Raw genomic sequence first — 21,607 nt, 5'->3', positions numbered from 1 at the left:
CAAAATACAGAGTGGCACCTGGCCTTGAGAAAAATCTCAGTGACTCAAGTTAAGACATCACACCTGAGGAAAGGGATCACAACTCAGGGGTAAAACACAAGGTCCCACACACAAATGCATTACATCAATTCAGTAACTCCCACTACAGTTTAACAAAAAATAACAGCACCAGTTTTTCTTCTGACCCAGATTCTGCTCATGATACGGTTGTGGGAGAAATTCAATTCCGTTCACATTTAAAGGTGAATTACCATATTTTTTTCCATCTATAAGACACCCCCATGTATAAGACACCCCCTATTTTGGGGGACTCAGATTTAAGAAAATGGGGGAAGCGGCCCAGAGTGTAAGATGCCCCCAAATTTTGACATTATTTTTTAGGGAATAAAGCTAGTCTTATACATGGAAAAATACAATTAACTTTGCCCTTTCCAAAACAATATGAGAATCAAAACACAGCCGTCCTGGAAAATTCACACTTATCCAAATCTTGTTATATGTTTGCATATGTTAAGGGAAAATATGTGCAAAAATGAATATATTAGTGAAAATAACATACAAAAATGCATTATATCAGAAGAAGTTGCTTCCAAAAATGTGTACATCAGTCAAAACTACAAACAAAAATCTGTCCATTAGGAAAAATTCACACTAAAATGCTGAAGAACTTTCATGAGGATTTTTATTATTATTGCCAATTGCTACAAAAACATGGCAAGGTTAAGACTGGAAAAGTGTGAAACGGCAAGATTCTTTTAGTCCTGGCTCAGGGCTTGTGCTTGTATCCTTAGGGCCCACCCAATTTCTTTTAAGACAAGCTGCTCCTGCCCCCTTAATACTTCCACCACCCAACAAGGGCGCCTCGAGAAAGACATGGATTGCCTGCCCACAATGCCCTTTGTTAGCGACTGGCCAGAGCCTCTTTCAGAAGAGTTTACATTTCAGCTGGCTTGTGGGGTTCAGACTAAGCATTCAGTTGCGAAGGAGATGTTAGTGCATACTTTATTTGGTTTTTTGTCTAGTTTGTTTCTTAGGCATGGTAGAGCCATAAATCCTCATTAGGGCAGATCATGCAACTTACAGCCTCGCTGCAGTAGCCTATAGAGCCCTATCATTAAGATACCAATGTGATTATATAAGTACAAATAGTTCAGACTGACAAGGATATCAGCCTTTTAAACACATTTTCATGACAGAAGAGCAATGCCTTGTAACACCAACAAAAATATCAGTGTGCCTAAGTGTGCTTGCCTTGACCTGGCAACTTACTCAGAGGGTGACTTCGTCACTGTGCCTCAGCTTCAGTTCCCATCTGCAAAATGGGAAACTAAATTATCTGCCTCATGGAGCTGTGATTAAATATATTAGATAAGATGTAAAGCACTCTGGGCACCAGAAGAGCTATAGAAGGTTGGCATTTGGTATAATCGTTAACTTGTGCACTGAGCTATTTAAAGCCAAAGAAGTACATTGTACTCTGAAACCCAAGCCAGCCTGTTACTCACAAGCGCAAAGTTGCATGATTCTATTACGCACACTTCTGACTCTGCATTCAGCTCAATGTAACAAATACAAACTGATTCATAACTAATTATGTCACAAGAAGATTTGGTTCTCAAGTTTTGTTCTGTACAGCACTTCAAAGTATTTTTTCACCAGTGACTCTGAATCATGATCAGGGGGAGACAATGGAACATCTGTTAACAATGCAAGATTGACTCAACAAAAGAATGATTATTTAAGGGTCCCCTTCCATGAACGACCCTTGAAGACTTTGGGTCAGCACGATTTCCCCTTACTGAAACCTATTTTTAGAACTAGAAAGCCAGTGACTCCCCCCCCCCTCCTAAGAGGGGGTGGCAGAATGACTGAAAATGATAACAAGTATTTTTTTTATGTATAAAAAAATCACATGATCTGGAAGAAAAGCAGACTGCGCCAAAAGAAGTTAGAGATGAACACTATCAGTCAGAAGAGAGCACTTCCAGGCCTATTGGTAGGCCAAGTGAGGGGGCTAGCCCTGCAGGTGGCACTGAGTGCTAGGAATGGGCAATAAATTGCATGATATTCTATTTGTTATTTCACTTTGGCTGCCAGTGGGGAAAAGATGCACTTGTGGGATTTGCTGCCTCAGGTGCCAAATAACTTGACTGGCCTGGGATACTCTGCGCCACGACTGATGAGGGGGTGTCAATTGCTGCTCCCCCTTATACAACAAAAGGGAGAGAACAGTAGGCAGAAGCATTTGCCAGTATGCAATGTCATGGTTTGATGTCAACTTTTACTTTAAGAAAAAACAAAAAAGAGGGCGAAAAATTACTGCAACAACGTGAGTGAAAATAGCTGCTCACCAGTCCCATCAGTGGGCCAAGTTTGCGGCCTAGCATGTGCCCACCGCCTTCCTCCGGCAGCCCCACCGCTCCGCTGGCCATTGCTGCCCTGCTGCCAATGATTGCCAAGGCTGCTTTGTCTGGGTTTGAAGTAGCCTTTCCGTGGCAGCCTGAGGGGCAGGGCAAAGGGGGGCAGACCCAGAGTGAGCAGCCTTCACTTCAGTCCGCCCGTAAAGGGTAAGGAGGGGCCAGCGCAGAGGCCAGCAGTGCAGTTGGCCCCAGAGCGTCTTCAGCATAATTGTGATCAGTAAAGTATTTTTTGCATTTATGCCCATTTCCCCAAGAAGCTCAGGGTAAGGCACATTATTAGTCTCTCCCCCGTTTTTATTTTCACAAGTGGCCAGAGACCATCTTGGCTGTGAGTCTGGGAAGAGCTGCTCCCTGCCTTGCAGGCCTTTTCCCACCTGGCCTGGGAGGGCGGGGCCTGGACTGACTCCAGCTACAAAAGCTAAGGCTGCTGAACAGACGCCTGGGCTGGGGTATTGTTTTTTTTTTTGTTTTTTTTTCTACTTTATTTAGAAAAGATACACTCTTTATCATCGCTCAGACACATACATGCACAAAAGTTTCCATCATAGTAAAAAGCAAGAAAAAAAGAAAAAGAAAAGGAAAAAGGAAAAAGAAAAAACAAAGGAGGAAGATAAAAGAAAAGATAACATACAATACTACAAATACAAAAACTTCCGTCCAGCTCGGTTTTGGAATTACAAAATCTTACAATTAACTCGCAGTATTATTAAAACGTTATACGTCAATGCTTTTAATTATCGTCGATTGATAAATTATTTATTCCCTGACTGCTTTCAAAATAAATTAAAAATTTATTCCATTCGTCTTTGAGTTTAGCTGCGTTATTTTGTCTTATTTTTTGAGTTAATCTCGCTAGTTCGATATATTGGTATACCCTCATTTGCCACTCTCCGACCGTGGGCAAATCAGGAGTTTTCCATTTTTGTGCAATTTGAATTCTCGCCGCTGCCATAGCATATTGAATAAAGGTTTGATCTATTTTCTTTATTTCTTTACCAATCATTCCTAAAAGGAACAACTCGGGGGTTTTAGGAAAATTATATCTCAAAATTTTTTTCAATTCATCATGTATTTGCTTCCAGAATTCCTTCACCACATCACAGGTCCACCAAATATGAAAAAAGGTCCCAACCTTGTCCCTGCATCTCCAGCAGGTATTATCAACATTTTTATACATCTTTCTTAGCTTTACTGGGGTCAGATACCAGCGGTATATCATTTTCTCTAAATTTTCACGTAGGGCTACACATGCTGTGAATTTTACACCTTTTGTCCACAATATCTGCCAATTTTTATACTCTATGTTGTGACCAAGATCTTTTTCCCATTTTACCAACGCTCCCTTCACCAGATCTTCCTTAGTGTCCCACTCCAATAATTGTTTGTACATTTTGGAGAGGAGTTTTTCATTACTCTCCAAAATTTCCACCTGGAACCTTGATTTTTTTCCACTAAAGCCCACTCTCTTGTGCTCGCCCCATAAAGCATTAATCTGATGATAAAGCAACCACTCTTTTATCCTATCTTTCAGCTGTTCATAGGGCTTCACCTTCCATCCTGCTTCTGTCTTCACTAAAAGGTCCTCATATGTACATCTTTCATCAGACATGTTTATTTTCTTACTTATTATAATATCAGTTGGAGACAGCCACCCTGGAATGCCTTTTTCAATCAATTTTTTATACCTCTTCCACACCTCTAGCAATGAGCCTCTAATTACATGGTTGGAGAAGCCTCTATGAACTTCCCCTTTCTCTTGCCAGAGGTAGGCGTGCCACCCAAATCTAATATTAAAGCCCTCCAAGTCCAATAAATCTGTGTTTTGGAGGGTGGCCCACTCCTTTATCCAGCATAGACAGGATGCTTCATAGTAGAGTCTAATATTCGGGGCTGCAAAACCACACCTCTCTCTTGAATCTGTCAGATATTTAAATTTTATTCTGGCTCTCTTTCCCTGCCAGATGTACTTGGTCAGGGTTTTTTGCCAGCTCTTAAAGAGGGAGGTGCCTTTAATAATCGGGATATTTTGAAACAGAAATAATAGTCTCGGAAGGATACACATCTTAATTGCAGACATTCTCCCTGTCCATGATAGTTTCAGTCTGTGCCAGGTATCCATATCTTTTTTGATATCCTGCCAGGCCTTACTATAGTTATCTTCGACCAAATTTATGTTTTTTGGTGAGATCCAAATTCCCAAATATTTGACTTTGTTCGCAATTTTAATACCACTTTTTTCTTCTAATTGGATTTTATCCTGTTCTGTCATATTCTTTGTTAGAATTTTTGTTTTTTTCCTGTTTAATCTAAAGCCCGACAGTCTGCCAAATTCCTCTAGAAGTTCTATAACCCTACTTGTACTGTCCACTGGGTTCTCCACGGACAGGACCAGATCATCGGCGTAGGCTTTAAGCTTGAATTCTTTCTTTCCAATTTTTATCCCCCTCACATTTACTGCCTCTCTTATTCTGTTTGCAATTACTTCCAAAATCATTATGAATAACAAGGGGGACAAAGGACAGCCTTGCCTCGTACCTTTCTTAATCTTGAAGGGTTTAGTCAGGTTATCATTTATAATCAGTCTGGCCTGCTGCTCCGAATATATAGCCCTGATACCTTTCATGTAAGGACCTTCAATACCTGCCTTCTCCAAACATTGTGACAGAAATTCCCAGGAGACATTATCAAAAGCCTTTTCGGCGTCTATAAAGATCAATGCTGCAGGGACGTCTATTCTCATATCTAAATATTCGATGATGTTTAGTATGTGGCGAACATTTTCTTTCTGGTGTCTGTTAGGGAGAAATCCTGCTTGATCTTTGTGTATATATTTTGTTAAAAGCTTCTTAAGTCTACCTGCCATGATATCGGCGAAGATCTTATAATCGTTGTTAAGCAAAGAGATTGGTCTATAATTTTTTACATCTGTTTTTTCTTTCTCTGATTTGGGGCTGGGGTATTGTTTAGTGCCCTGGGGTGGTAGTGACCTTGGGGGCATTGAATATAAATAAGGGGGTAGTGAAAGAATAAAGAAAGATGAGAAGAGAAGAAAATTTTGAAAACCATTCATACATGTTTCATCTCTTCTGTAATGATGCTTTCCGCCAGGCTGGGCACCAATGCAGGATAGCGACAATGCCTCTCTGGCAGTTGTGCTGGAGGCGAGGGTTTTCCCTGGGCTTGGGTAAGCCCTTGTCAGCTTCACTTCCCAGGCCTGGGAAGTTGATCACAGCTTGCTTGCCTATTTGACCAATGGCAGGTGGGCTGCGATGCTCCCCCCCCCCCCCCCGGGGCGGATTGGACTGCAAATAGCCAATTATGGTGATTTAAGAATGCTGCAGACAAAACTAGAGCCAAATAATAAATACACTAATAAATTGATAGCTGCAGACCAGGTTCGCCCTTCTCATTAGGATTATTTTTAACGTTAAGCCTAATTTTTATTTTAATATTATCCTTCATTATCTGTCACTATGGTTGATTTTAATAAATAATGTTGTAATTTCAAGCTTCAAGGTGTCTTATTTACTGTGTTGTAGTACGCAGGTAATAATAGAGACATGAAAGAACGCACATTTGTCACGGCATCTTTCCGTTTGTTCACTTAAAGGAGGCAGATTTCTCGGGGGGCACTGAGCAATTTTTTCCTGAGGAGGGGGTGATAGGCCAAATAAGTTTGGGAGCCTCTGGTTTAGGGGGTTCTATTGGGTAGAGGTTGTTGCTGTTAACTTTCGGTATCTTCATTTTAGGTTTTATGATTTGTGTGGAAATTGATCAGTTTGGTTGTATACTTTTGATGTTTATTGTTTATTGACTATTTTTGTTATGCTTGTAGTTTTATACATTTTTGTGCTGTGGGCCGCCTTGAGCATGGTTTTAATTTGGGAAAACTGGTATGCAACTACAGGCAATCCCCAATTTGCGCTGGAGTTGCGTTCCAGGTCATCGTGTGCGTTGGCCAAGTGCCCCATTACGCCCTCTTCTGGGTCCGAAAATGGCCTGCAGGTGTACACAGGCAAATTGGGTTGTCTGCAATACAGGGCTAATATTGACACAGACTTTTACATATTACTAAATTTATAAAAAGGAAGCACTCTGAATATCTGAAATACACCATATAACTACTAAGTTTGCATGTTTTTAAAAAATGAATCCCAGCAGGAGCATGGGAGGGAGGCCTGGGGGAACCCTCTGAACCACCATTTTGATTTTATTTCTCTTTGAAGAAACTCCAGCCAGTCAGGAGTCTCTCAGAAATGCATTGAAAGTTGCACTGCATTGGGGCAGGACCGCGAAGAGCATTCGGTTGGCATGGGAGTTGGGGGGGGGAGCAGAATTTGGTTTTGCGGCTGGACTGTGAGGTTTTTATAGTGAGAGGAGGAAAGGAGACTCTTGGTGGCAAGCTGCCTCCTTAAATGTTTCGGTGGCATCATAAAAGGGCAAGGAGGAATCTGGTGTCTTCCTGGCTTGGACTGTCCTGTTTTATTTATTTATTTTTATTTCTTTGTTTTATTTATTTATTTAACGTATATTAAATTTTGATATGGGCTTCTGCAAATTAATTAACTGCCATTAGGAATATTCACTATTTTTAAGGAAACAAAAAACTTAGCAGCAGTTTGAAGAGGACCATAAGTTAATTTTCTTTCTGAGTCCAGGACTTTGTATTTCATAAGGGGGCAGGAGAGTAGTTGATAACAGAGGGACCCTGGCACTGGTAACCTGAATAGCAGGGGTTGTGTGGGGTGGTTGCACACTTCCAGACGCAGCTTTGAGTAGGTAGGTGCAGTTGGTCAAAAGGTGAAGGAATTCCGAGTTAGGCAAATACCTTCTTTTATTAAATTCAAGAAACTTAGACAACTTAAAGAATTCAGCCTCACACTATTACCACTGTTCTGTCTGCAAAAGCAAATCAGCTTGGCAAACAGAATGACCCCCCCTTTCCTGTGCTTTGGGGGTGTCTATGACCCCTTCATAGCTCATCTGGAGGGGTGCAGGGGGGGACACAGCAGTCCTTACTTCCTCCGAAGGGATTTGTGAGGTGAATCCTTCCCTCTGTGTGACGGTCTGGGTGCCTGCCCCAGTGGAGGACTGGGGGAACTTGCTTCCAAAGTATTTTGAAGTGATCATAAGGTGTGAAAAGTTTGGGTTTTTTAGATTCTGACTTCCTGGTTTTCCCCATCAGCCGTATCTGTTTCTCTGAGCAATAGGAGCTTAAAGTTTTTTTTTGGGGGGGGGCTGATAAAGTCTGGAGATCTTTAGCCAATGATTATTACCCATTGTTGCCAATCAAGGAGGTTCTTTTTGCATACCAGGGAATAAGCCAGGTATAGCTGAAATATAAAGGAATATTACTGAATCGAGTATGTGCTGTTTTCTCCATAGGAGTGATACAGTTTCACACATGTAATAGTCAACTATACTGAGGAGTAGGCATCATTAAGCTGTGATTACTAACATACCGTATTTTTTGCTCTATAAGACTCACTTTTTCCCTCCTAAAAAGTAAGGGGAAATGTGTGTGCGTCTTATGGAGTGAATGCAGACTGCGCAGCTATCCTAGAAGCCAGAACAGCAAGAGGGACCGCTGCTTTCACTGCGCAGCGATCCCTCTTGCTGTTCTGGCTTCTGAGATTCAGAATTTTTTTTTCTTGTTTTCCTCCTCCAAAAACTAGGTGCGTCTTATGGTCTGGTGCGTCTTATAGGGCGGAAAATACGGTAATCTTACTCCTTTTACTGAGCAGTAAGCCATACTGTGTTCATTTAAGTGACAAATACTGACAAACTGGAACGTGTCCAGAGGAGGGCAACCAAAATGGTCAAAGGCCTGGAAACGATGCCTTATGAGGAACGGCTAAGGGAGCTGGGCATGTTTAGCCTGGAGAAGAGGAGGTTAAGGGGTGATATGGTAGCCATGTTCAAATATATAAAAGGATGTCACATAGAGGAGGGAGAAAGGTTGTTTTCTGCTGCTCCAGAGAAGCGGACACGGAGCAATGGATCCAAACTACAAGAAAGAAGATTCCACCTAAACATTAGGAAGAACTTCCGGACAGTAAGAGCTGTTCGACAGTGGAATTTGCTGCCAAGGAGTGTGGTGGAGTCTCCTTCTTTTGAGGTCTTTAAGCAGAGGCTTGACAACCATATGTCAGGAGTGCTCTGATGGTGTTTCCTGCTTGGCAGGGGGTTGGACTCGATGGTCTATTCCAACTCTATGATTCGATGATTCTAAGTAGGTATAGAATTGAACCCTAGTCTTCCAGGCCCTAGCCCAGCACTCAAATTATTACATTTTTACGAATATAGATGCTCATCTTAAATATTTTTACATTTAAAAATACATTATCAAGTTGCCCAAGTTATGTGTTTTCTTTTCTTTTTACTCTTAATTGGTGTCCTTTGCTTGGATTAGGGAGAGAAGCACTCTTGTGCCTTTAAGAGGTATGTGTCAGGCAAATATTATGGAGTACAAAAAAGTGCATTTGGGTGAGCTTGAACAGGACTATTTTGTTCCTTTTTAAGATAAACTTTCCTAGCACCGGTATTACTAACACAATCCTATTCAGTTTATTCAGAAGTAAGCGTTGTCTTCTGTGAGGCTTGTTCCTGAGAGTAAGCACAGGGCTAAAGCCTTTTGTGGTGCCTAAATAATGTTAGTTTTTTCACAACTCATTCACTGTTTGTGCGTGTGCAGTGGTTTTTTAAAACCAGAACTGAGAGAGCATTGGTGAAGGAGCAGAGACCTGGGTTTCTATTCATTGCTGAGGAGGTATGACTTACCTCTGTGTACACTCATGACAGCAAGCACTGGACTAAAGCTCTGTTAGGGGCTATGTGTTAATAAAATTGCAATTTTGAAGTGCCCACTGTTTCTGTGAAACAAAGGAAGTTAGAAAAAGAACCAGAACAAGTGGAGGCTACACAACTTTCATTCTACCAGAGAAGCAACTCTAAACCAAAGTAAGCCACATCTCAGCTGAGTTAGCTGCTATCTGTAAAAGTTCGATCTCCACAGTATGTTTTCAAAAAAGGAGATTGGAGAGGAAAACAAAATTTGCCAACACCCCAATGTGCATGTAAAATTGTTTGCCTGTTCTGATAGACCCTAGTTGATGTTATGGGGAATTCCAAGCAAATTTGCTCCCTGACCCCATGTCTCTTTATAAGCACAAGAAAAAGGTCGTAAACAACTCATTCAGACTTTAAGTTATTTTTGCACAATGCAGTCTCAGCAAAGCTTCTGGGTTCAAACATGGTAAACAAGGACAGAATGGAATGGAGAAATCCTGTACAACCTCAAATTACAGCCTGGTTAACCAACACTCTCATGGGCAAGATCATTACTGCCATTTCCTTCCAACGTTATCCAAAATTAACTCAAGAGAGAGAGGGAGATGATGTTACTGATGGACATAACAAAAATGACATACAGATTTCAATGGTTTCAATTTTAGGAAGCATAATGAGGAATTAGCAAAGCTAAAGCACAGAAGGTCACATCTAAGCTAGAAGATGGGTTGCCAGTGGTACAGGGTTGGCAACCTATGCGTTTTCATAGTTGAAGTATATTTTGCTCCACGACCAAGATATTTTCTGGGTAATCTGCACAATAAAGTCACCACCTAGTCATAAATGCTCCACAACGGGCATGGAAAATATGCATATTGATATGACTGAGGCACTGCATACAAATTTTTGAAGAAATCTCTCTGAATTTCACAGGGTTTCTTTCCTCTCTATGAGTAAAACTTAAGCCAAACCTATCTCAGCTTAACGAAAATTCTATCTGGTAACCATGTGGGTCAGAACTGGTTCCACATCCAATCCATTGGCTACCTCTACTTTAGAAAGTTAAAAGGACTGAGCTATTCCTGAGGTTGCTGGGAAATCACCCACCACAAAGAGAAAGTCGGCAAATTGATGACTGACTCCAGAATCTTCATTCAGTTTTGGTTAGAATTCTTTTTTTACACTGGATGGGGGACTTGAACATTTTACTTTACCAAAATGTTTAATGCACAAAAATCAATGAATGATAAAAATCAAACCAATAATTTAAACTCTTATTTAAAACAGCAGGTAGTACTAGGGAAGAATAAAAAGCCTGCAAGAGAAAAAGGCAGAAGTTGCTATAAGCAAATACTTAGTATTACACAATATTTTTTTGAAAGGCACAAGTAATATTTGCTGTGAGCTTGCGCTGTTCTTATTTGGTGTAATCTACCCTTGTTCCTTTCCTTCAGTTATTGTGACGTCTTGGATGTGTTAGTATAATGTTTGCTCCCATGTTTGTGCATTCCTTGGCCTCAAAAACTGTTCTAGCAGTTGATACTGTTTCTTCTGTTTTGGATGTTATTGCGTCTTCTGGCTTAATCCCCCAGTAGAAATTACTGAAACCCAAGCCCCTCGTTTTGGAAGTTCTTTTGACAAAACACTGAGATTCTTAGGATAGAGAACTCAGCATATGTAAATACTTTAAGGAAAACAACTGTTTTAATCATCACAAGAACATGAAGAACTAACATTTTAAAACATATTAATCCAATGTTAAATTGACTATATTAGCCTCTGTCCATCTCCAACTGATTTTAATGTACAGTATATATATTTTTAGTGGCAACAAAAAGTAGTACATTACATCTGGATTTCAACTTTTTATAACGTAAAATGCAGTTAACACAAATATGGTAACTACTATTATAAACAGCAGATAGCTTAACAGTCCCCCATTCTCTTTCTCTTGTCATTAAGCAACTTCAGTCTAACCCAGCCTTTCTCAACCTCAGGTTCCCAAGGTGTTCTTGAGCTACAGTTCACATCATCCCTGACCACTGTCCTTGCTGCCTAAGAGAGATGCTGTCCCACAACATCTGGGGACCCATGGTTGAGAAAGGCTGGTCTAGCCCATGGGGGGGGGGACCTCAGACCAACGGCAGTCTGACTCCAGGCCTTTCTCTAGCCTTTTAACTCACCCCGGGCCATAACCCTCACATGCTCCTCAGGGCCTTCTGCCTGGCTGGAATGTGTCAGTCCACATACATCAAGGTGGGGGTGACTGATGTGTGTGCCCACATTTGTACAGGAACCTCTGACTGGGTTGTTGCCTACACGTGGGAGTTGGTCTGCCCACTTTTTCCTCTGTCCGTGCCCACCATTGCCATGAGCCCCATGGAAGATGCCCTCTGCCTGAAAAAACAAACAAACCCCACCTTGGCCATGACTTAACAGCCACATGCCCTCGTTCAGAGGTTCCTTCCAGGTGAAGAAATTAATTTGCACATAGATGTTTGCTACTTAGAAGAGTTTTCCTATTCACGTCAATTAATGGGCGGCTCCACAGGAGCAAAAGGATGCCTGCGCCAAAGGACATACACACCCCAGCACCTCCATATCTACTGTGGGTACAATTTTAAAAGTTGTAGGAATATTAGCATAGTAGGATGGATATGTTGTGGCTTCATCCTGCTGATTATAATATAATCATATAACCAGCTTGATGAAAGCACAAAATACTCTCATTATATTTGCCATTTACTTAATGTGATGCTTCAGCACGAAAGGACAATCTGAAATAAGACTAAAAACCTGGAGCCTCTTAACACAGTAGAATCAAATATGGCTTGAGTTTTAATTTACTAATACCCACACATTTTGCCTGTAGTACACAATTAATGACAATTGAAGACTAAACATTAAATTGTAATTCTAGTAGATGCCTGCCAAAATTGTACTGCAAAACAAGAGGGAGAGAATCAGAAAACTCACTTGAACTTCTTTATTTGGTTTCATCACTCAATGTACATTTCATCCCACAAGACAAATAGTAGTGGGGGGAGGGGGTTTTTAAATCATCAAACCAGCCCAAGGGAAGAGTTAAAGTACATCTTCCAAACTGCTGCAGTCCCAAATGGAGCACCCCCAGTTGCTATTAAACTTATTTTTAAAACAGCATGAAATCCAGTCACAGATATTTTGCTGCTATGCCTTGTGTCCTTGATTGGTTACTGCAGCCATGGAGCCAAATATTTAGCTCACAGAATCATAGAACTGTATACCCCCTGCAAGGCAGGACTCTCAGCTAAAGAATCCATGACATACAACCTCTGCTCAAAAACCTCCAGTGAAAGTTTTTAAGGTCCACCACCTCCTGAGGGAGTCTGTTCCACTGTCAAACAGCTCCTGCTGTCAGAAAGGTCTTCCTGATGTTCAGCTGCAATCTCCTTTCTTGAAACATTTGACGTGCATTACTGGCAAGCCAGGTGTCCTTCATAGCAAGAAGCCAAGAACAAACCTTGGCTTCCCAGCTGTGATCTGTTTGGAGAAACAAGCCCTGAGTGCTGGTTCAGACATGACGCTAGCTAAGCCAGCCGCTCTGTGGTTTGGTCCCTCTTCAACTGAGAGAGAATGGAAGTAGCAGCATTTGACCTGCATTCACCGGCTTGAAGCTTGTGCACAATATGGTTAATCAAACCCTACTTTTATGGCCAAACCTGGCTTGTAAGTAATTAAGTAATGGGGTGGCTAGCAGGTCTGGCAAGCAACAGGCCTAAAATAAACTAATGGTCAATCGTATGTGAACAAGATCAAAATTAGTTCTATACAGAACAATATTGCTTCCAAATGATGCAAAGATAGAGGAAGGTTTCAGTGAAATCAATATACCTCAAATAAATGCATTTTTGAAGTAGCCTGTAAATTACGTGGTGCAGTTTTTTTTAAGTTCCTGAAGGATTCTAGATAAGTTCTTGTGGCAACCTATTATAGAGCGGAAGCCAAAGGAAACAATTTTAATATTTATGTCCACAGTCTATTCCTGACATGTAATTATTATTTGCTAATAGTATATTTTTTTTCAAGAAAAATGCACACAAATAAACCTACTGGAAGAATTCCACCAGCTCCAGTGAAGTCAACAGAAGAGTTGGTGAAATGTATCTCAGAATGAAAGTCTACTTGTTTGGATTGCTTTTAAAAGGAGAAACAGCACTAGGTTCAAAACAGTATGAAGATGTCTAGCTCTTCACTTACATAGCCAATAATCAAAATAAAAAATTCCTTCCAGTAGCACCTTAAAGACCAACTAAGTTAGTTCTTGGTATGAGCTTTCGTGTGCATGCACACTTCTTCAGATATTTCAGTGTATCTGAAGAAGTGCCTGGCTGGATCTATTTCAGTGTATCTGAAGAAGTGTGCATGCACACGAAAGCTCATACCAAGAACTAACTTAGTTGGTCTTTAAGGTGCTACTGGAAGGAATTTTTTATTTTGACTATGGCAGACCAACACGGCTACCTATCTACTACTATAGCCAATAATAACTTCTGCACTGACAGGAATTGTGTGTATACTGGCGGGGAGGGGAGTTAAGAAAGTGCTTAATCAGGAAGTCAGCAATTATATAAAAATAAAAGCTTCTCTGCTACTTGCCCAAAGAATCAGTTTGGCCTACAACAGCTCACTAGACTCATGTCCTTGCTTTGATTTCCAAGCCCAAGTAATGTTCTGTTATATTTCCTCCCAGTCTGAATATCAAAATATGAATTATTCAATTTAGATAAACGCTTTTAGGGAAACTAACTTTAAAAAGTCCAAGAATTGCCAAGGGAAAGGAAACCTAAGATAACAAATGTATTTGAAATGAAACATAATTGTATCATTTCCTAGCAAGGCGTCAGAGCCTCACTTAAGTCATAGAAACTTTATGAGTGAATCCTAGAGTTTCCTATTGACATATTTTGCTGTGGCATATTTTTTCCAGCATGGCACTGATTAAGTGCTACTATGCCAATAGTGTTTGGGTTTCCCATATAATTGGATATTTATGTGCAGGCTACTGAATACCTGGGGCAATGGGTGTTTGGATCACAGTCCTTAATATACAGGCCAGTCACGCAAAGTTTTTTTTTTTTTTAATTGGAACTTCTAAATTATGGAACCCCATTATGAGCTTTTCTCTGTGCCACTACTATACATGACGTGCTTTTGATGCACTTTGAAACCCTCTGCTTTAGTATTTTAGAAACTGTCATGCAGAGACGCCCTATACCAAACAGCCAAGAATAAGCCAGTGTGCAAGTATTCTAAGGGCCCGGTCTTATTCAACATCTTTATCAACGACTTGGATGATGGACTCAAGGGCATCCTGATCAAATTTGCAGATGACACCAAACTGGGAGGGGTGGCTAACACCCCAGAGGACAGGATCACACTTCAAAACGACCTTGACAGATTAGAGAACTGGGCCAAAACAAACAAGATGAACTTTAACAGGGAGAAATGTAAAGTATTGCACTTGGGCAAAAAAAAACCGAGAGGCACAAATACAAGATGGGGGACACCTGGCTTGAGAGCAGTACATGTGAAAAGGATCTAGGAGTCTTGGTTGACCACAAACTTGACATGAGCCAACAGTGTGACGCGGCAGCTAAAAAAGCCAATGCAATTCTGGGCTGCATCAATAGGGGTATAGCATCTAGATCAAGGGAAGTAATAGTGCCACTGTATTCTGCTCTGGTCAGACCTCACCTGGAGTACTGTGTCCAGTTCTGGGCACCACAGTTCAAGGACACTGACAAACTGGAACGTGTCCAGAGGAGGGCAACCAAAATGGTCAAAGGCCTGGAAACGATGCCTTATGAGGAACGGCTAAGGGAGCTGGGCTTGTTTAGCCTGGAGAAGAGGAGGTTAAGGGGTGATATGATAGCCATGTTCAAATATATAAAAGGATGTCACATAGAGGACCCTGCTCTTCCTTCCAAAAGTAAATCCAAAATGGCTATCTATACCGAAAAAGATGTTTTGAATAACTACAGACTCAGTCACGCCCAGACACATTTGGGCAATATCTCCAGGTGCCTGTTCTCAGCCCCTAAATATGACAATGTGTCAGTTGGCATTATATCTATTTATAACGACACCACTTTCAAACTTAATTTAGTTCTGAGGCTAGCAAACATTAGCAGTCCAAGTGGTCCAAACTGTGTTTACATGAGTAATTCTGACATAACTGAACTTTTTACTGAAAAAGAATAAGCTTTGAATGGTTATAATTATTGTCTGCTTCTTTGAAGACAGATGCTGTTCTTTAAAGTGTATACAATTCTTTTCCAGCAGATGGGTGTAAAAATTCTTTAAGCATATTACCTCATTGCTATACAAAATCAAGCACCATAACTGCTGTACAGCACTCCCAAGAGCAGCAAATTATGTAGGTGTATGGCCAATTACTATCACTAAAGAGTTTGGGGGGGGGGTGCATTCATAATAAAACTAAACAAATGCAATACAAAAATGGACCTGCCCTGCTCTCCATCTGCAGTTCTGAGAGAAGAGTAAAATCCTAAGTCTTATGCTCAACATTCTCTTTTAACTCCTTGATAAATCAGAAATAATGATCCATAGAGAAAGAACTCATTAGCTTGAGTTCTCTCCACTTTCTGCAGACCAATACATCTTGGATTTATATAAAAGAAAACATGGCATGTGCTGGCAGGTCAGCCTCCCTGATTAATAGGTTGCCTTCCACCAAATCAAGATTTGTGGCCTGGCCCATTGTAGAAGGCAACTAATCAAGCTTTAAGTATGGAATCCTCCCAATTATGGAACTTTAAAAATATGAAGCCAACGACTTTATGAAAATCTAGGTATTCTGAGATAAAACAACAACAGTGTTCCAGTCTTGTCACAAATTAGAACTGCATCACTATGTCATTTTACAGTAAATTTCTGTTCTTTGTAAGAAATTATTCTTCTTGTCAAGAGCAAAGACTAATCAGTTCCAAATGGTCCACATGTTAATTCTGTCACAAACAGCATTATTGTATCACAACATACCACTGTGCATCATGAAAAAGCAACTCTAAAATATAATACATTTTTAAAAAGAAAGAAAAGTAATTTAACGAACAGAAAATATTCCTTCCAATCCTAGGATCAAGCACCCTATGATATACAGTGAAAAATATATAGCATACCCTATATTTCCTATATGTAAGTTTATTTTAGCTACACGTGATTTCAAATCCAACAACAAGAGTGCCGGCTAAGTTGCTTAATAAATCTTAAAAACCATTTCCAAACTTAATTAATTAATGAGCAAAATTAATTAATGAGCATATATGGGACAAATCTGCCCTGCCCTCTATTAATTCTGCTTCCTAGTTATGTGGAATTGTGAATGTAGTAAGATATGGAAACAAAAGGGATACTTACATCATACTTTGCAGTTCAGGAGTAAAGTTTGTTGATTTCCCAGTCCCTCTTCCGCTGCCTGATGGAGCAATAGTCGACATTGGACTAGATCCAGTACCACTCATCTGAGTAAACAAAGAAAACCACAATGTTTGCAGGTATACAAGAGCAAACACCACATAATGAAAAATAGCAAATCAAAACCCATGAACAATGTCTGCGTGCTTTAAAATATCAAGTTAGTGCTGTTCCATTCAGACATTCACAATGCCTTATTCAGCATAATTAAAAATTACTATTTTTCCCTTCCCCAGGCAACTGAAGCAACATAGCTGACTAAAGTACGCAAGCACCGTTAGTAATAGTAGCAATTAAGATGAATGACAGAATTCAACTAAAATGTTAAATGTTATTTGCTTAAATGTTGCTTATTTTGAAATTACTGCTAATTTGTTTATTTAAACACCACCTAGCTGTAATAGTCTCTAAGCTGTTTACAAAGATACAATACAAAAAAATAAAAATCAGTTAAAACTATAAAAGCAAACTTCACTTGAAATGCCTGCTAGTATAAAAAAAGCCTTCTGTGGGCAGCTGAAGTTCAATAGAGAGGGGACCAGCCGGCCCTCAACTGGAAGGAAGTTCCATAAAACTAGAAAGTTCCATAAAGTTCCTGGGGGATACAAGCTACGGGGGACCACTAACTGTGACTCCCCCCCCCCGGCCCTGCTGATTGGGCAGGGATAGAAAGGATTAAGTCAGGGGTCAGCAAACTATTTCAGCAGGAGGCCGGTCCACTGTTCCTTAGATCTTGTGGGGGGTCAAACTATATTTTGAAAACAAAAAAAAAATGAACGAATTCCTATGCCCCACAAATAACCCAGAGATGCATTTTAAATAAAAGGACACATTCTACTCATGTAAAAACACGCTGATTCCTGGACGATTTGCGGGCCTGATTTAGAAGGCAATTGGGCCGGATCCAGTCCCCGGGCCTTAGTTTGCTCACCCATGGATTAAGTAGTCCTTAAGGTATCTTTGGCCCAAATAATTCTGAATTTCCAGGGTCATTACAGAAATCCCATGGAAGTGCCCCCCCACATTCTATGGTTTAAACATCACATTTTATGGTTTGGGCCCAGTTTCCTATTTGACGTACAGATGGCGAAACAGTCTGTCCCTTGTTTGGTGGCCTTTCTAGAAGAAGCAGATGAGGTAGGAATCAACTGTGCTGGTCTACTGTATTCATCATCTGCATTCATCATCTGTATTCATGCACGTTGTGCCACAGGGTATTTTTAAAGGATCACATGCCAGTAGATGTAGACCAGTTAACTTCCATAGCCTAGATAAAGCTACACAACTCACGCTTGCCTTGAAAAGCGCTTCTCGGTTAAAAGAAAGTCCCTGAGACTTATGAATGGTAAACCATATAATGTTACGGGAGGAAACAGCTTCCTCACAACATGTGTGTCCCTTATTAATGGAAACTCAACCTCAGTTATGGAGCAACCTTCTAGTTCAGCAGCCCTATCAAATTTGACTATTATCTGTTTCACCTGCTTTTAGAATATGCCATATTTCAAACCCACAATATATCCCATAGGACCATAAACTAATCCTCTTTCATATGTAGATTTCTCCTGAGCATAACATGAGCATTTATGCTCACTTTCAGAACAGCCTCTAAATCTGCAGTTAACTGAAACATCATGTTTCAGTTTACATATTTTCTTATTACGCTTTTCATACATACCGTATTTTTCGCCCCATAGGACACACTTTTTCCCCTCCAAAAATGAAGGGGAGATGTGTGTGCGTCCTATGAGGCGAATGCAGGCTTTCGCTGAAGCCTGGAGAGTGAGAGGGGTCGGTACGCACCGATGCCTCTAGCTCTCCAGGCTTCAGGAAGCTATCCACAAGCCTTCCAAGCCCGAAGCACGGGGAGCCCGCCAGGGAGCGCCGCGTGCTTCGGGCGGGTGTCCGCAAGGCTTGGGGCTGCAGCCGCGGCTGGGGGGGGAAATATTTTTTTTTATTCATTCCCCCCCCCAAAAAAACGAGGTGCGTCCTATGGGCCGGTGCGCCCTATAGGACGAAAAATACGGTATACTGCATCTGCATTGTGTGACATTAGGACTATCTATAGCATCTATTACCTCTTTTTCATTTATGCCCTCCTTTACTTAACCTCACTTGACGGAGTTGACTACATTTCTGCCATAAGCACACAGCAAAATAAACTTTCTTTATTGAGAAAAAAGTATCTTGCTCTCCTCACACTTCACTTCAATCTCTGCTCAAAGTTTATTTTATCTTTTATTTTCTCGCCAAACCCAGCAACTTCTTTCTGCTCCAATAGAGCGCCATAAACTTTATTTACAATTTATTGCAATCATATGCATGCTACTGTAAACCATGCAAATCTCATTTATGATTATTAGCAATAAAGGCTTGGTTTGCATAGAAGCGAGCCTTTTTCATCCTGAAACCTGAGTGGTAGTCATACCACAGAGCAATTAAGCACCAATTCTCCAAAACAGGAGAACTTGAGGGATAATATATGTCACTCATGTTTCATTGGATAATGTCAATAGTATCTGATCCATTTGAGCTAGCTTTTTTCATTCTTTCTTGAACTTCAAAACTGTTTCCCTATTTTGCCTGAAAGACAGAGAGAAGTATTGAATTCCCTCAGATTTTCTATTCAATTCTATGTGTTCGTTTTCAATCCAGTGTGGTGCAGTGATTAGAGCACTGGACTAGGACCTGGGAGACCAGGGTTCAAATTCCCCCTCAGTGCTTCACTTTTGCCCCAGGCACAGATCTGTGTTTAAAAGCTTTGTTTCTGAGAATTTGTGGGCTTTTTGCCCAGAGCTTTCCCCACAAAAACCGGCTCTTTTGTGCTCAATCAGAACAAACATCAATTCAGGTTTTCCATGGATTGCCATTTGCTCTGACTGAGCTTTAAAGAGCAGGTTTTTGCGGGGAAAGCTCTGGAGCAGAAAAAAGCAAGGGCGCTTGGACAAGGACCTTTAAAAGTGGGTCGTGCCTAGAAAGAACTGTCCCATACTTTCCAAATCTGCCTCAATCACAGGGTCTGGATTAGATTAGATTTTTTTCTGCAGCAATTCCTCAAAACCTGCCTACAAGATTTACACACATAGTGATGCAGGAGGACCAAGCACTGAGCTCATTCTCTCAAAAGATATGGAAAAGGTTTTGTGGTTTCTGCAGAATCCTGACACTGAAGTTTTTCCCTCCTATTTCCTCAGACCTGATGTCATGCATACCTCTTGAACCAAAGGGAAATAAGTCCTGAAAGCACTTTGCTTCTAAAGTCCCCCCCCCCCCGAAACTGAGTAGAGAATCATCAGTAGTTGACATCTGATACAATTTGATATTATCACCTGCAGGATCTTTTGTGTGTAGATACATATCCTGTTCAGAAAGGTCAATTATTTTTAAGATTATTACATTCACTAACCTGTTTAAAATCTAACACTAGATCACTGTGAAAACTTAACTCTGCATATAGCGAATTATTCTTAATATAAGGCAAAGCAGAGCAAACCTTCTGCATGTTCACCAAGCTGCTGCCAAATTACTTTTTACTTTATAGCCACCGGTGACCAAGATGAACACATTCTCACTCAAATATGGCTCTTAGGCTGTCTAAATTATTTTGGAAAGTTATAGAAAGATTGTTTCCCTTGTACGCCTCTCCCTAATAGAAAGCAGTTTCCTAATTTTAGTGTTTAGGCAAGTAACAGTCTGAAATGGTTTGATAAGCTCTATTTTTTAAAAAATCAAACAAGTTCAGACTGCTTAATTGCTTGGAACTTCTTCGAAATTCATCCCACTCAAAAATATACCCACCTAGTAAAACATTTTTCAAGTTTTCTGCATAGTATCTGCATCCATACAATGCATCACCATTTAATGCTGAAACTATTTTTTAGACGAATGCAACCTTCCCCTTTCTGTCACAAACTGTTTTTCTCTTCCATGTCCTTTATGTTAACGTTTCTGATGGGGGAGGGGGCGATAAATGACTTTATTGCAGTTTATGCAGACTCTCTCAAATCTAACGCTGTTTTTCTTACCTTCCAAATTTGGGATCTTGTCTTCAAACTGAGTGACAATAGAACTTGCTGCCACCTCACTCTTCCTCACAACCTGTGGCTTAAGTTTAGCTTTAAGCTCAGTTCATATGTAATAAATTCCTTCATTTTATCTACCTCTTCAGTCTTACACACTGATTTAAAATGTTCCTCTGACAAAAGTAAAGTGTATCCAATATACTTCTTCTTATCCTGAGCATTCTCAAACATCTAAAAATGCCTATTTTTATGTTGTGTTAACCCTTGGCAGAGTGCCCTAGTTTATTTTTGAAATGTTCAGCTCCACAGTCATCAACAGAACAAAACACACTTTTGTGTGTATGTCAACAATAGTGTCTGAGGTGTGGGGCGAAAGAAGTCACAAAGTATCATTGTGAAGTTTTGTGGTCTGCCACACAATGCAGTGCATGGCCATGGTTTTGTAGGCCAACAATTTTCTACGTTACAAACAGCAGTGCGCATGTCCTAACGAAGTCTTGTACTCAGGGAAGCCAAAGACCAGAGCTTTCCAAACTGTGTCACGACACATTAGTGTGTTGGCTGCAGTGTGTAGGTGTGCTGCGCGAATGCTCCCTGCACAAATATGGGATGGGGGACATGTGAAAAGCATCTAGGGGTCTTAGTAGACCACAAGCTTAACATGAGTTAAGTCAACAGCAAAAAAAGCTAACACTATTCTAGGCTGTATCAACGGATGTATAGTGTCCCAATCAAGGGAAATAATAGTCCACTCTATTCTGCCTTGGTGAGACCACACCTGGAATACTGTGTTCAGTTCTGGGCACCACAATTTAGGAAGGATGTTGACAAGCTGCAACATGTGCAGCAGAAGGAAACTAGGATGGTCAAGGATCTGGAAACCAAGCCTTATGAGGA

At 40.6% G+C, this 21,607-nt stretch overlaps 2 protein-coding genes across 15 annotated transcripts in view; one reads left to right on the top strand and one right to left on the bottom strand.

The window, feature by feature from the left end:
* The window catches only part of RUNX2 (RUNX family transcription factor 2), a gene marked incomplete at its 5' end in the record, with an annotated part of 229,073 nt that overhangs the window by 18,657 nt on the left and 188,809 nt on the right, over positions 1 to 21,607 (top strand). The gene's annotated exons all lie outside the window — the stretch shown is intronic.
* Positions 1 to 21,607, bottom strand: part of SUPT3H (SPT3 homolog, SAGA and STAGA complex component) — a 301,316-nt gene that overhangs the window by 261,437 nt on the left and 18,272 nt on the right. For 5 of the 6 annotated variants that reach the window (XM_083495288.1, XM_083495289.1, XM_083495286.1 and 2 more), the window contains exon 2: positions 16,632 to 16,735. In XM_083495288.1, the coding sequence (XP_083351414.1) occupies positions 16,632 to 16,735 (104 nt within the window). Of the gene's footprint in view, positions 1 to 16,631; positions 16,738 to 21,607 lie in introns of all 6 variants that reach the window. The other variant, XM_083495287.1, reaches the window with a different exon arrangement.

This window comes from Podarcis liolepis (assembly GCF_965112155.1).
Source record: "Podarcis liolepis genome assembly, chromosome: 3".
Lineage (NCBI taxonomy): Eukaryota > Metazoa > Chordata > Lepidosauria > Squamata > Lacertidae > Podarcis > Podarcis liolepis.
The sequence above is the reverse complement of the archived record's forward strand: the minus strand, read 5'-3'. Positions and strand labels throughout refer to the sequence as shown.